Below are 14,531 nucleotides of genomic sequence, written 5' to 3' on the forward strand. Positions count from 1 at the left end.
CCCACTTTTTGTACCCTAAAGTTCAAAGTGGGGAAAAAACCTTGACATGGTGGTAGAGGTGGGATATCTAGGAACAAAAAGCCAGTAGGATTTTTTTCTCTCCTTTCTAGCTGCTTGGAAAGCAGCCTGAGGGCAGAAGTGTTAAGTTTTTTTAACAAGGGTCTTTGTTAAGAGGAGTCTTCAAACTGTGAGCCAGCAGACAGCCAGCAAAAGGCATTTACAGGTTGAATTGTTTTTTTTTTTGTTTTTTTCTACCTCTCGAGTATAGCTAGTTAGAAAATCTCTGTTAACCAAGCAGCCTGAGCTAAAGCATTCCAGTCAGTGAGCTGCAGAGGTAGTGTGGCCAGCACAAGAAAGCAGAACAATGAGCACCAAGGAAGCAACTAAACAGGAGCTGGCTAGACTGGATGCAGAAGAGAAAGCCAAAGAGGCTGACCACCGGAGGGCTTTGGAGCTCCAGAGGGAGGCCCTAGAATTAGAAAAGGCTAAGCAGGATGGAACAGCCAACCCTAACAACCCTTCTCCAGGTACTGTTTCCCATCCCAGAAAATTCCCCACCTACAAGGCAGGTGATGACACTGAGGCCTTCTTAGAAAATTTTGAAAGGGCCTGCCTTGGGTACAACATCTCTACACACCAGTACATGATAGAGCTGAGACCACAGTTTAGTGGACCCTTAGCAGAGGTGGTGGCTGAAATGCCTAGGGAAAACATGAACGATTATAAAATTTTTCAAACCAAGGCCAGAATCAGAATGCGGCTAACACCTGAGCATGCCTGTCGGTGGTTCAGAGCCCTAAGTTGGAAACCAGATATGTCATTTACCCAACACGCCTACCACATTGGAAAGAATTGGGATGCCTGGATATCAGGAGCAAATGCTAACTCTCTGGCAGAGCTGTCCTTGCTAGTGCAAATGGAGCAGTTCTTAGAGGGTGTTCCTGAGGAAATAGAAAGGTACATCCTAGATGGGAAGCCCAAAACTGTAACCAAGGTGGGGGAGATTGGAGCCAAATGGGTGGAAGTGGCAGAAAAGAAGAAAGCTACTAGCAAGGGGAGCGAATATCACAGGGGGCAAACAGAAAATAAACCCTATCACCGAGGGCAACCCAAGACCTCACCTACAACCCAAGGAAAGCCCGAGACACCCTATTGTTCCACCTAACCAGTCTCCAGCAACCCACCTCGGCCCAGTGACCAGTCAGCTGGGCGATGCTTTAAATGTAATGAACTGGGACATATAAAGGCCAACTGCCCCAAGAACCCCAACCGAGTACAGTTCATTACACCACCATCACACCAAAGATCCCCAGGCCCAGATTCCTCTCAAATACCCTCGGAGAAAAGGGAAACCTTGAGAGTGCGCGGAAAAAAGGTTATCGCGTGGAGAGACATGGAGGTACAAGTGTCAGCTATCCACCAATCCTTAGTGGACCCCAAATTCATCAACTCAAAGGCCCAAGTGACAATTTACCCCTTCATATCACAAGCTGTAGACTTGCCTACAGCTAAACTGCCTGTCCAATACAAAGGCTGGTCAGGAATGTGGACTTTTGCAGTCTACTACAATTATCATATCCCCATGCTACTGGGGGAAGACTTGGCCAACCAGGTAAAGTGGCCAAGAGGGTGAGAATGGTTACACACAGCCAAGCCAGGCAAGCTTCCAGACCCATCCCTGTACCTGAACGGTCCACAGAGGCCCCCTCTGGGTTAGCAGAGACCCAGACAGAGGTAGAGGACCCTGCCTATGACTGCAATAGCCACAGTACCTCAAGTCCCAGACCCGGAACTGGAAGAGCAACCAACACCAGAACCGTTGCCAGCACTGATGCCAGTGCCTGCAAACCCATCTACCACTCCATCGCCAGAGGGCACCAGCGGGCCTCAACTGGCAGAAGCAGCAGACAACCATACCCAAGAGACTCAGCCAGAGCCTGAAATATCACATAGTGGACCAGCGGAAAGCAGTTCACCATCAATGAAAACAACCCCATCACCTACATCGCTTCCAGAAGGACCAAGCCCAAGTCCACACTCTAAGGAGGAACTGGTGTCTCCAGCCTCAAGGGAACAGTTCCAGACTGAGCAGGAAGCAGATGACAGCCTTCAGAAAGCTTGGGCGGCGGCATGGAGCACCCCACCGCCTCTCAGGTCTTCTAACCGATCCCGGTTTGTTGTGGAACAAGGACTTTTATACAAGGAGACTCGTTCTGGAGGACAGCAGGAAGACTGGCATCCTCAAAAACAGTTGGTAGTTCCAACTAAGTACCGGGGAAAGCTCTTAAGCTTAGCCCATAATCATCCCTTTGGCCATTCTGGGGTGAACAGAACAAAAGACAGGTTGGGGAAGTCCTTCCACTGGGAGGGGATGGGCAAGGACATTACTAATTATGTCTGGTCTTGTGAGGTGTGTCAAAGAGTGGGAAAGCCCCAAGACAAGGTCAAAGCCCCTCTCCAGCCACTCCCCATAATTGATGTCCAATTTTAGCGAGTAGCTGTGGATATTCTGGGTCCTTTCCCAAAAAAAATCCCCAGAGGAAAGCAGTACATACTGACCTTCATGGATTTTGCTATCCGATGGCTGGAAGGAGTAGCTCTAAGCAACACCAGGGCTAAAACTGTGTGCCAGGCCTTAACAGACATTTTTGCCAGGGTAGCTTGGCCCTACGACATCCTTACAGATTACGGAACTAATTTCCTGGCAGGGACCAAGAAAAATCTGTGGGAAGCTCATGGGGTGAATCACTTGATTGCCACCCCTTACCACCATCAAACCAATGGCCTGGCGGAGAGGTTTAATGGAACTTTGGGGACCATGATATGTAAATTCGTAAATGAACACTCCAATGACTGAGACCTACTGTTGCAGCAGTTGCTTTTTGCCTACAAGGCTGTACCACATCCCAGTTTAGGGTTTTCACCATTTGAACTTGTGTATGGCCACGAGGTTAAGGGGCCATTACAGTTGGTGAAGCAGCAATGGGAGGGGTTTATGCCTTCTCCAGGATCTAACATTCTAGACTTTGTAAGCAACCTACAAAGCACCGACATTCTTTAGCCCTTGCTAAAGAAAACCTAAAGGATGCTCAGGAAGAGCAAAAGGCCTGGTATAAACATACTAGAGAGCGTTCCTTCAAAGTAGGAGACCAGGTTATGGTCTTGAAGGCCGCAACAGGCCCATAAGATGAAAGTGTCATGGGGAGGGCCATTCACGGTCCAAGAGCGCCTGGGAGCTGTTAACTATCTCATAGTATTTCCCACCTCCACCCTAAAGCCTAAAGTGTACCATGTTAATTCTCTCAAGCCCTTTTGTTCCAGAGAGTTAAAGGTTTGTCAGTTTATAGCCCAGGGGGAAGATGATGCTGAGTGGCCTGAAGGTGTCTATTATGAAGGAAAAAGTGACAGCAGCATGGAAGAGGTGAACCTCTCCACAACCTTGGAATGTCTGAAGCGGCGACAGATCAAGAAGCTGTGCACTAGCTTAGCCCCATTGTTCTCAGCCACCCCAGGACGGACTGAACGGGCATACCATTCCATTGACACAGGTAATGCTCACCCAATTAGAACCCCACCCTACCGAGTGTCTCCTCATGCCCAAACTGCTATAAAACAGGAGATCCAAAACATGCTACAGATGGGTATAATCCACCCCTTTAACAGTGCATGGGCATCTCCAGTGGTTCTAGTACCCAAGCCAGATGGGGAAATACGCTTTTGCGTGGATTACCATAAGCTAAATGCTGTAACTCATCCCGACAACTATCCAATGCCATGCACGGATGAGCTTCTGGAGAAATTGGGACGTTCCCAGTTCATCTCTACAATAGACTTAACCAAGGAGTACTCGCTAGATGAACCCACCAAAGAAAGGTTCGCCTTCATCACCCATGCAGGAGTGTACGAATTTAATGTGCTTCCTTTTGGGCTGCGAAATGCACCTGCCACCTTCCAAAGACTTGTAGAGGGTCTCCTAGCAGGATTGGGAGAATATGCAGTTGCCTACCTCGATGATGTGGCCATTTTTTCAGATTCATGGGCAGAACACCTAGAACACCTGGAAAAAGTCTTTGAGTGCATCAGGCAGGCAGAACTAACTGTTAAGGCTAAAAAGTGTCAAAAAGGCCAAAACAGAGTGACTTACCTTGGACACCAGGTGGATCAAGGAACAATAAACCCCCTACAGGCCAAGGTGGATGCTATCCAAAAGTGGCCTGTCCCAAAGTCAAAGAAACAGGTCCAATCCTTCTTAGGCTTGGCCGGGTATTACAGGCGATTTGTACCACACTACAGCCAAATCGCTGCCCCACTAACAGACCTGACCAAAAAGACCCAGCCGAATGCAGTTAAGTGGACTACTGAGTGTCAGAAGGCCTTTACTCAGGTTAAGGCAAAACTCTTGTCTGACCCTGTGCTACGGGCCCCAGACTTTGACAAACCATTCGTAGTAATCACAGATGCATCTGAGCGTGGTGTGAAAGCAGTTTTAAAGCAAGAAAGACCAGATCAAAACTTCCATCCTGTTGTGTTTCTCAACAAGAAACTGTCTGAGAGGGAAAGCCACTGGTCAATCAGTGAAAAAGAATGCTATGCCATTGTGTATGCCCTGGAAAAGCTACGCCCATACGTTTGGGGACAGCGTTTCCAGCTAGAAACCGACCATGCTGCGCTAAAGTAGCTTCATACTGCCAAGGGAAACAACAAAAAACTGCTTTGATGGAGTTTAGCTCCCCAAAGATTTTGATTTTGAAATTCAACACATTTCAGGAGCTTTTAACAAAGTAGCTGATGCATTCTCCCGTGAAAGTTTCCCAGAATCAACTGGTTAAAAATTGTCCTTGAAATGTGAAAAGTCTTGTAGTTTTACATAATTAGTATTATATGTAAAGGTGCATGTGTTTTATTAATCAGTTTATTCTAAAGTTCTAGGAAGAAATCACCGCCAGTGTGGTTCCACACTGTCTGAGATTTGGAGGGTGGGTCATAAAGAGATGGTTAAGGGTTAATGTCTCTTTTACCTGTAAAAGGTTAAGAAGCTCAGTAAACCTGGCTGACACCTGCCCAGAGGACCAATAGGAGGACAAGATACTTTCAAATCTTGGTGGAGGGAAGTCTTTGTTTCTGCTTTTTGTTTGGTTCGTTGTTCGCTCTCGGGACTGAGAGGAACGGGACATCATTCCAGGTTCTCCAATCTTTCTGAATCAGTCTTTCATGTTTCAAAATAGTAAGTAATAGCCAGGCAAGGCGGATTAGTCTTATGTTTGTTTTCTCAACTGGTAAATGTGTCTTTTTGCTGGAAGGATTTTTTTACCTCTGTTTGCTGTAACTTTGTATCTCAGGCTTATGCGGGGGGTGTGTGTCCCTCTAGTCTATATAAATCTGAGTACCCTGTAAAGCATTTTTCATCCTGATTTTACAGAGATAACTTTTACCTTTTCTTTCTTTAATTAAAAGCTTTCTTTTTAAGAACCTGATTGATTTTTCCTTGTTTTAGAATCAAAGGGATTGAGTCTAAACTCACCAGAGATTGGTGGGGGGGAAAAGGAGGGTGTATGGTTAATTCCTCTTTGTTTTAAGATCCAAGGAGTTTGGCTCTGTGTAAGCCTCTCAAGGTAACCCAGGGAGGGGAGAGTCTGGGGGGAAAGGTGGGTGATGGTTAATTTCTCCTTGTTTTAAGACTCAAGGGGTTTGGGTCTTGGGCTTCCCAGGGAAGGTTTTGAGGGAACAGAAGTGTGCCAGACACAGACTTCTGGCTGGTGGCAGCGTACCAGAATTAAGCTAGTATTTAAGTTTAAAAGTGTTCAGGCAGGTCCCTACTTTTTGTACCCCAAAATTCAAAGTGGGGAAAAAAACCTTGACATGTTAGCAACTCTGTTTTTCTGCTGCCTTAAAGCAGGGACAGTAGCAAACACTGGAAGCCCATAGCCCTGTTCACACCAACGCTCCACGCTTTGCCTTGAGGGAATGGGCTGAACTGATTCAGAAAGGAGCCTTACACCTGATTTGCTCCAAGTCTGAGATGAAAATCCCCCTCTGCCCGCTTCTCCTTTGGCCCTTCCCCTCCCCCTAAGCTCTCAGCCTGCTCTTCCCTCCTCCCCTCCCTCTACCACTGAACTACAATCCCCACAACCCCCCGCGCGGCGGGGTCCTGCCTCAGCTCGCGAGGACCCCTCCCGGCCGGCCGCGGAGCCGCCACGCAGGGCCGGATGTGGGATTGGTGCCCTGGCCAGCGCCGGGCCCCATATCCCCGTGGCAGGGCGCGGCTGTCCCGGCAAAGGCGGCTGTAGGCGGGCTTTGGCCTCCGGCGTTCTCGCTGGCCGCCTGCGCGCGCACGCGGAGCCGCCCGCCCGGGCCCCGTGTCATTGGCGAAGGAGACGATGTCCCACTGCAGCGGCGCTTCCCGCCTCCTGGGCCGCCTCCTGCTCCGTGAGTACCGGGCCGGGGCCTGGGGCAGCCCCGGGCCCGGCGCTGACAGGGGCCCTCAGCGCCTCGCGGGCGCTAGGTCTGGCTGGGAGCCGGGGCTGGGGGGAGGCCTCGCGGCTCCCCTCCCCCAGCTGGGCCGGATCCTGAGCCGGATGCTGGGCCGGGGGGGCTCCCCGCCCCCCCCCCCGGGGCGTGGGTTGGTGTCTCCGGGCTGGGCTAGCTCCCGCCCGCCCCTTTCTGCATCTGGGGGGGCTGCCAGCTGCTCCTGCTGTTTGTAGGGACCCTCCCGGTCTCCCCGGCCCCGGGGATCATCCGGGGGTAGCTGCCGTCTGGGGTATCGGGGAAGCGATTAGTCCCGCCTTGGCGGGCGGAGGCGATGGCTGCAAACGGGACGTCCCGGTTCGGAGCCATTCCTGGCTCTCGCACGGGGGTCTTCAGCCCTCGTTCTCCAACGCGTTGCAGGTGAAGTTAGGATCATTATCTCCCTCTGAGGGATGGGGGGCCGGGGGCGGGAACTGCACCCAGAGCTGGGAAGTGACTTTCCATAGGCTGGTGGCAGAGCCAGGAGAAGAGCCCAGTTCTCCCGTGTCCCAGTCCAGTGCTCTAGTTCATTAACTTGCTTTTCAATATCCTATTAGAGCTGCACGGTGGGGGAGGTAATATCTTGTATTGGACCAACTTCTGTTGGTGAAAGAGGCAAGCTCTTGAGCTACAGAGAGCTCTTTGTCAGGGCCAGAAAGGTATTTAAAGTCCCATGTCAGCGCCTTGGCAGGCAGTCTCATGTGAGTGGCAACCCTCAGGGGGCACTTTAGATGGTACAGGTGAGCTTGTCTTTTAGCAGAACTTTGTAGCTGTTCAAAAAAAGTTGGGTGTGATTGTTGTGTATATTTTTCCTTCTCACACTTAACACCTGTTGCTGACAGCCTGTGTTTTTTGGAGAGAGAGAAAGAGAGAAATCTGTGAGAGTTATAAAGTTCACTAAACATGTAATGGAGAAAACTTCCTTTTTAGGACATAATTGTTTTACAGTACTGTAAATGGTGAGCAGAGTGTGAACACGCAGGTCCAATTGTTGAGGGTGCAGGGTGGAGCTATGCCAGCCAGCAAAATCAGAGGTGGTCATCTGTTACTCTTTCTTAAAATACTAAAGTCCTTAAAATTAAAGTCCCTTCCTCTGTTAGCTGAGAGTCCTGTATATCATAAGGCCAACACTGAATGAACAGGGGAGTTTCTAGAGAGGATAAGAACAAATGGTATTTCTTTAAAGTCTAAATGCACAGTCCATTTTGGTCAATTTCACAGTCATAAGATTTTAAAAATCATAAATATCATGATTCTAGCTATTTCAATCTGAAATTTCATGATGCTGTGATTGTAGGGGTCCTGATCCAAAAAGGAGTTGTGAGCGGGTCACAAGGTTATTTTAGGGGACGTTGCAGTACTGCTACCCTTACTTCTGTGCTGCTGCAGACGATGGTGCCACCTTTAGAGTTAGGCATCTGGAGAGTGGCGACTGCTGCTGGCTGGGATCCCAGCTTTGAAGGCAGAGGCACTGCCAGCAGCAGTGCAGAAGTAAGGATGGCATGGCATGGTATGGTATTGTCACCCTTATTTCTGCACTGTTGCTGGTGGGGCACTGCCTTCTGAGCTGGGTGCCTGGCTAACTGCCACTGCTCTCCGGCTGCCCCCTTAAAATGACCTTGCAACACCCCTCCTCCTCCACACCCCACAACTCCTCTTTGGGTTGGGACCCCCAGTTTGAGAAACACTGATCTCCCCTGTGAAATCTGTATAGTATAGGGTAAAAGCACACACAAGACCAGATGTGTCAGGGAGACCAGATTTCACAGTCCGTGATGTGTTTTTCATGGCTGCGAATTTGGTATGGTAGGGCCCTACGAATACCCCCAAAATTATAAAGTTTATTTAAACTTAAAAATCACAATTCTGCCTGAAAACTTTTTGTGGTTATAATAGTTACAAGTGACACCTAAGATGACTATAACTGAAAGAGATTTGCGAAAACATTTTGTCTTTATAGTTTGTTTACTTTGTAGTTGGCACTGCTGTGTGTAGCAAGTTTCACTGTATTCCTGTGTAATAAGTTAGACACAGATCCTGCAGTGAGCACTGAATGGAAAGATTGAAGTAACTGGAGATCCGCACAGGGATCTGCTCTTTTAGAGACCATTGAAGAATTGGTCCCTTAGTTGTCAGGCTTCTATTCTACAACTGATAGCATATGGACAGACTGGAGAGGCCCCCTGAGTTCTTTGTAACTCCATGCAGGTGCAGGATTCTGCTTGTGTGCTTTTAAATTACAGGATTAGAGCCTAAGTCAGTTTCCACTCTTGCTGAAACAAACATCCCTTTGTGCTCCCTTTACAAAACTTGTCCAGGGCATCAGGAAGAAAGACACTCACATAAGGCTTTTTGTTTGTTTGTTTTGTTCGTTTTTACTTTTTAAGGGATTTTTGGGAAGATATTTAGTATGTACTGGTTAACAGCTACTCTGTTAGGAACAACACTTTTAAAAATAATATTTTAAAAAACAAACTGCCAGTTGACAAATTCAAACACCTGAAGTTCCAAATGGGATGGTGAAACTTTTTGTCCAGGAGTCCAAACCTCTGCATCTGTGCACCGAACACCATATTTTATTTTGCTTGTCATCCAACAACATACTCCATCATACAACTCCACTTAATAACACTTACTCTATAACATCTCCTGTCATACAGTTTGACAATAACCTAGTCCCTTTTCCACAGGGATTTTGAGGCTGAACATATTTTTTTGTATAAAAACCACAGTTAATAAATCTGTTCTGCACAGTGATGATTTTGACCATAAGTTGCTGATTTTGATTGTAAGATGGGTACAGACTTATTCTTGTTTGTACTTGATGATCTTGCGACATGCCCTTGCTTATCTTAATTGTAAAGAATCAGTATTTAAATCCTGGTGTTGTGAAATAATTTGTGTAAAATGCTAATGAATGGCAAACTAACTCAAAGGTTAGAAGTTATGCACCACTTATATGGAATGTTGAGGCATTAAAGACTGCTTACATATGTATGTAGATAAGCACACACTGTATTGTAAATGAAGATATTGCATGATTGAATTGAAATGAATCAGGATTCTAGTGGGGGCGGAAATCATGTGGGAACATTGAGTTTTTTTTAAAAACACCATCTTTAAAAAAATAAATAAAAATGGCTATACATTCCTGTAATAGCTGTGAGTGGATGGGAGATTGATATAATATATAGCAAAATATGAGAAACATATAAGGTTGCTGTTTCAGATCCAAAGTTACTTTGAATAACATAGTTGTGTCATTATGATAAGTATATTGAGGCTTTCGTATCTATAGGACAACTGTAACAATGGCCATTATTGGGTTTCTTTTCTCTTGGCATGAAGGGGAATGATTACGTAAGATGGCTATCTGATATCATGCTGACCAGCTCAGCCTGTCATAGCTAAAGCACCTACTATTGAGGTGCTTCACTGAAGTATCTCAGGGTGGCCATGGTAGTGGTTGTTCCCCCCACCCCCATCCAAGTTTGGAGCAACTTCTCTTTTGGTTGCCATTGTTGGTCCATTTCAGTGCAATTGAGTCAGCCATATGGTTCATCTGTATGTTGCTGATGACCATCTAATGCTGGATCCTTGATATAGGAGAAGATGGGGAGGTTGATAGGGACTGAGGTTTTGCTAGTCATTAGTGCAGCTGCCCATTAGTATTGGATTCATTGGTAGAGATCTGCACGGATACAAAATTTTGATCCACATCCATCCATGATCCGCAAACATTGTCTGCGGATATCCATGGATATAAAGCAGATTTGCAGGGCTCTATTCGTTAGGTGTGGTGAGTATAAGCACTCTCATAACATTCAAGACTGGCTTATCTAAACTCCTAGACTCTTGTTAAGTTTATCGCTGTGAATTTCCATGTTTGTAGGATATTTTTAGTTAAAACTTGAGTTATCTTTACTTCTAATTTCAGTTGAAGATTATGTTCCAAAAATAGAGTGAAAGCTGTAGGAAGCAGCTCCTCAAAGGATTGACCATTTATTGCTTAATTGAGACAGCCTTCTGATAAAGGTGTGAGGAGAGGCAAACACTCAAGACAGTTATCCAGTAAATGCTCCTCTTGGACAGGCAGGTCTTGAAAAATGTACCCAGCAAATACTAGCTTGGGAACTAAGTCCAACTACTAAACAAGGTGGAAAAATAGCTGTATTGCTAGGCTCCTCTGTTGTTGCATTCTTCGTTTTGAAGGAATGAAAGTTGAGTACTGTCTGGGCAGAGGGCGTTGCTAACTGTGTTAGGCAGTCCTCCTAGGAGAAGAGACTCGGGTTTCAAACCAAGAACATCAGTTGATCAGCTGATTTGTAGAAGCTGTGCCAATCACACATGCCCTTTGGATTTTTGTCTTCAGGTAGTTTATCACTACAATGGTAGGTTGTCCTCTGGAAGCGATGTGCAACCACTTTGCGTGACTGCCGTGGAGGTGAAACCGCATTATATTGAACTTGCTTTGATCCACTGGAGTCGAGTGCACAGCGCTCCCAACCCCTTCCGAGCACTGCTTTACCGCGTTATATCCAAATTCATGTGATATCGGATCGCCTTATATCGGGGTAGAGATGTACTATGTTAGCAAATGAGAGAATTAGTCTGAAATCAACAAGATGAAATTCAGTGAAGTGCAGAGTGCTTCATTTAGGAAGGCAAAATCAAATGCTCAAGTACAGAATGGGGAATAACTGGCTAGACGATAGTACTGCTGAAAAAGATCTTGATTATAGTGGATCACAAATTGAGTATGAGTCAACAATGTGATAGAGTTGCGAAAAAGGCAAATATTCTGGGGTGTATGCACAGAAGTGTTTGTATGTAAGATGTGGGTGGTAATTCTTCTGCTCTACTCAAAACTGATGATGCCTCAGCTGGAATTCTGTGTCCGAATCTGGACACCGTACCTAGGAAAGATGTGGATAATTTGGAAAGAGTCCAGAGGTGAGCAGGAAGAAAAGAGAGAAATGGTTTAGAAAACCTGACCTAGGGAAACCTGACCTTACCTTAAGAAGAAACTAATAGTGTTAAATCTTGACAAAACTGAGGGATAGCTAATAACATGTGATGACTGTTGAGAGCTGTTATGGGGAGGACTGTGATCAATTGTTTTCTGTGTGCAGTGAAGGTAGGACACGAAGTGATGGGCTTAGTCTGGAGCGAGGGAGATTTAGGTTAGATATTAGTGAAAAGCTTCAAACTATAAGGATAGTTAAGCACTGGACAGAACAGGTTGGACAAATATCTGTCAGGGGCTGGTCTGCTTCAATGTGGTCTTGCCTCAGCCAGGGTGGTTGGACTACATGACCTCTTGAGGTCCTTTCCAGCTCTACATTTCTATGATTCTGTGACATGAGGAAGGTTGATGTCAGTCTGGAAGGTGCACTTGACAAGAATGCTTGGAGACGAACAAGAGCTGCTGATCCTGATTGACAAAACAAGGCAAAGGTGAAGAGGAAAACTGGGGTACCACATGTGCTTGCAACAACTTGCTATTTAATGAACTATTTAAAAAAATCTTTTTGTTATACTTTCTTTCCCTTCATATTGTGACTCCACATTTTCTTTCTTCACATAAGAGGTCATGGTGTATCTTTTCCAAAGTTGTCGTCTTCATGTTTCCTCTTATCTTAGAGTAGATTGATTTTAAATCACAAAGCGGAAAGCCTCAATTTTGAAGTCTCAATTTTAATCTACTTTTCCATTTGTACCTCAGCTCTTTTTTAAGGAAAGATGCATTATCATTGGTTGATATAATCATTAAAGCATGTTGATTTGCAGCTACATAGAGCCTCTCTACATTAGATCTGATACATCTTTTTGCTACACAGGAGGGTACGCTATAACTATATACATCTTAAAAAATTGCAGAAACTCTCCTTGAAAGGAACTGGGTTTAGTGCTCCAGAGGGACACTCAGAGGACTTGGTGGTTGATGTGTGCCTATCGTTAATCTACACAGAGTGAGTCAGGCCTGGACGGCTCAGCAGCTCTACCATGTTGCCAGAGGCTGGTGGTTTCAGGGAGCTGATCCACAGCAGGCACATACAAGACTTCCTAACGCTAAGGGCAGATTGTGGTGATGGGTGCCTCACAATGCTGGGTACCCCAGGCAAGTGTTACAGGAGCATGTAGCACTACTGTAATACAAACAAGTAATCACTTACGATTAGGATTCTTGCTACTCTTTGCCAGTGTAGATAAGGTCTTAAACAATAAACATGGGGCCACCTTACGCCATTTTTACAGTCACTTTTTGGACATGGTTAGGATAAGTAGACCTAAGAACATTAGTATGGCCCTACTGTGTCAGAACAAAGGTCTATCTAGCCCAGCAGCTGTCTTCCAACAGTGGCCAGTGCCAGGTGCCCCAGAGGGAATGAACAGACAGGTAATCATCAAGTGATCCGTCCCCTGTTGCTCATTCCCAGCTTCTGGCAAACGGAGGCCAGGGATACCATTCCTTCCCATCCTGGCTAATAGCCATTGATGGACCTATTCTCCATGGATGTATCTAGTTTGTTTTTGAACCCTGTTATGGTCTTGGTGTTCACAACATCCTCTGGCAAAGAGTTCCACAGGGTAACTGTGCATTATGTGAAGAAATACTTCCTTTTATTTGTTTTAAACCTGCTGCCTGTTAATTTCATTTGGTGACTCCCTAGTCCTTGTTATGAGAAGTAGTAAACAACATTTCCTTATCACTGGTGTAGAAAAGTAGATGATTTTATAGACCTCAATCATATCTTCCCACAGCAGTCTCTTTTCCAAGCTGAAAAGTCCCAGTCTTATTAATCTTTCCTCATACAGAAGATGTTCCATACCCCCTAATCATTTGTCTTGCCCTTTTCTGAACCAATTCTAATATCTTTTTTGAGATGAGGCGACCACATCTGCACACAGTATTCAAGATGTGGGCGTACCAGGGATTTATATAGAGGCAACATGATATTTTCTGTCCTATTGTCTGTCCCTTTCTTAATTATTCCCAGTATTCTGTTCACTTTTTTGACCGTCACTGCACATTGACTGGTTGGTTTCAGAGAACTACCCACAATGATTCCAAGATCTCTTTCTTGAGTGGTAACAGCTAATTTAGACCTCATCATTTTATATCTATAGTTGGGATTATGCTTTCTAATGTGCATAACTTTGCATTTATCAACATTAAATCTCATCTACCATTTTGTTGCCCAGTCACCCAGTTTTAAGAGATCCTTTTGTAGCTCTTCGCAGTCTGCCTGGGTCTTAACTATCTTTAGTAATTTTGTATCATCTGCAAATGTTGCCACCTCACTGTTTAACCTTTTTTCCAGATCATTTATGAATATGTTGAATAGGACTGGTCAGAACAGACCCCTGGGGGACACAACTATTTACTTCTCTCTCTTCTGAAACTGACCATTTATATCTACCCTTTGTTTCCTAACTTTTAACCAGTTACCAATCCATGACAGCACCATCCCTCTTCTCCTGTGGTAGCTTAATGTGCGTAAGAGCTTTGGTGAGGGACCTTGTCAAAGGCTTTCTGGAAATCTAAGAACACTGGATCCCCTTGGACCACATGCTTGTGGACCCCTTAAAGAATTCTGTTAAATTAGTGAGGCATGATTTCTCTTTACTAAAACCATGTTGACTCTTCCTCAACAAATTATGTTCATCTATATGCCTGACAATATTGTTCTTCATTATAATTTCAACGAGTGAGCCTGACTTCAGTACCGGGCATACAGGCCTGTAATTGCCAGGATCACCTCTGGAGCCCTTTTTAAAAAATTGGCATCACATTAGCTATTCTCCAGGCATCGGGTACAGAATCTGATTTAAATGATAGGTTACAAACTACAGTTAGTAATTCTGCAATTTCACATTTGAGTTCCTTCAAAACTCTCTGGTGAATACCATCTATCTGGTCCTGGTGACTTATTGCTGTTTAATTTATCAATTTGTTCCAAAACCTCATCTAATGATACCGCAGTCTAGGGCAGTTCCTCAGATCTGTCATCTAAAACGAATGG

At 45.4% G+C, this 14,531-nt stretch overlaps 1 protein-coding gene across 2 annotated transcripts in view; it reads left to right on the forward strand.

Moving 5' to 3' along the window:
• Nucleotides 1-6,309: 6,309 nt before the first annotated feature.
• LOC127046418 (succinate--CoA ligase [ADP/GDP-forming] subunit alpha, mitochondrial) overlaps nt 6,310-14,531 on the forward strand; it is a 28,322-nt gene continuing 20,100 nt past the window's right edge. For both annotated transcript variants that reach the window (XM_050943422.1, XM_050943423.1), the window contains exon 1: nt 6,310-6,426. In XM_050943422.1, coding sequence (XP_050799379.1) covers nt 6,378-6,426 — 49 coding nt within the window. In that variant the 5' untranslated portion in view covers nt 6,310-6,377. The remainder of the gene's footprint in view (nt 6,427-14,531) is intronic.

The sequence above is a fragment of the Gopherus flavomarginatus genome, chromosome 3, assembly GCF_025201925.1.
Source record: "Gopherus flavomarginatus isolate rGopFla2 chromosome 3, rGopFla2.mat.asm, whole genome shotgun sequence".
Classification (NCBI taxonomy): Eukaryota; Metazoa; Chordata; order Testudines; family Testudinidae; genus Gopherus; species Gopherus flavomarginatus.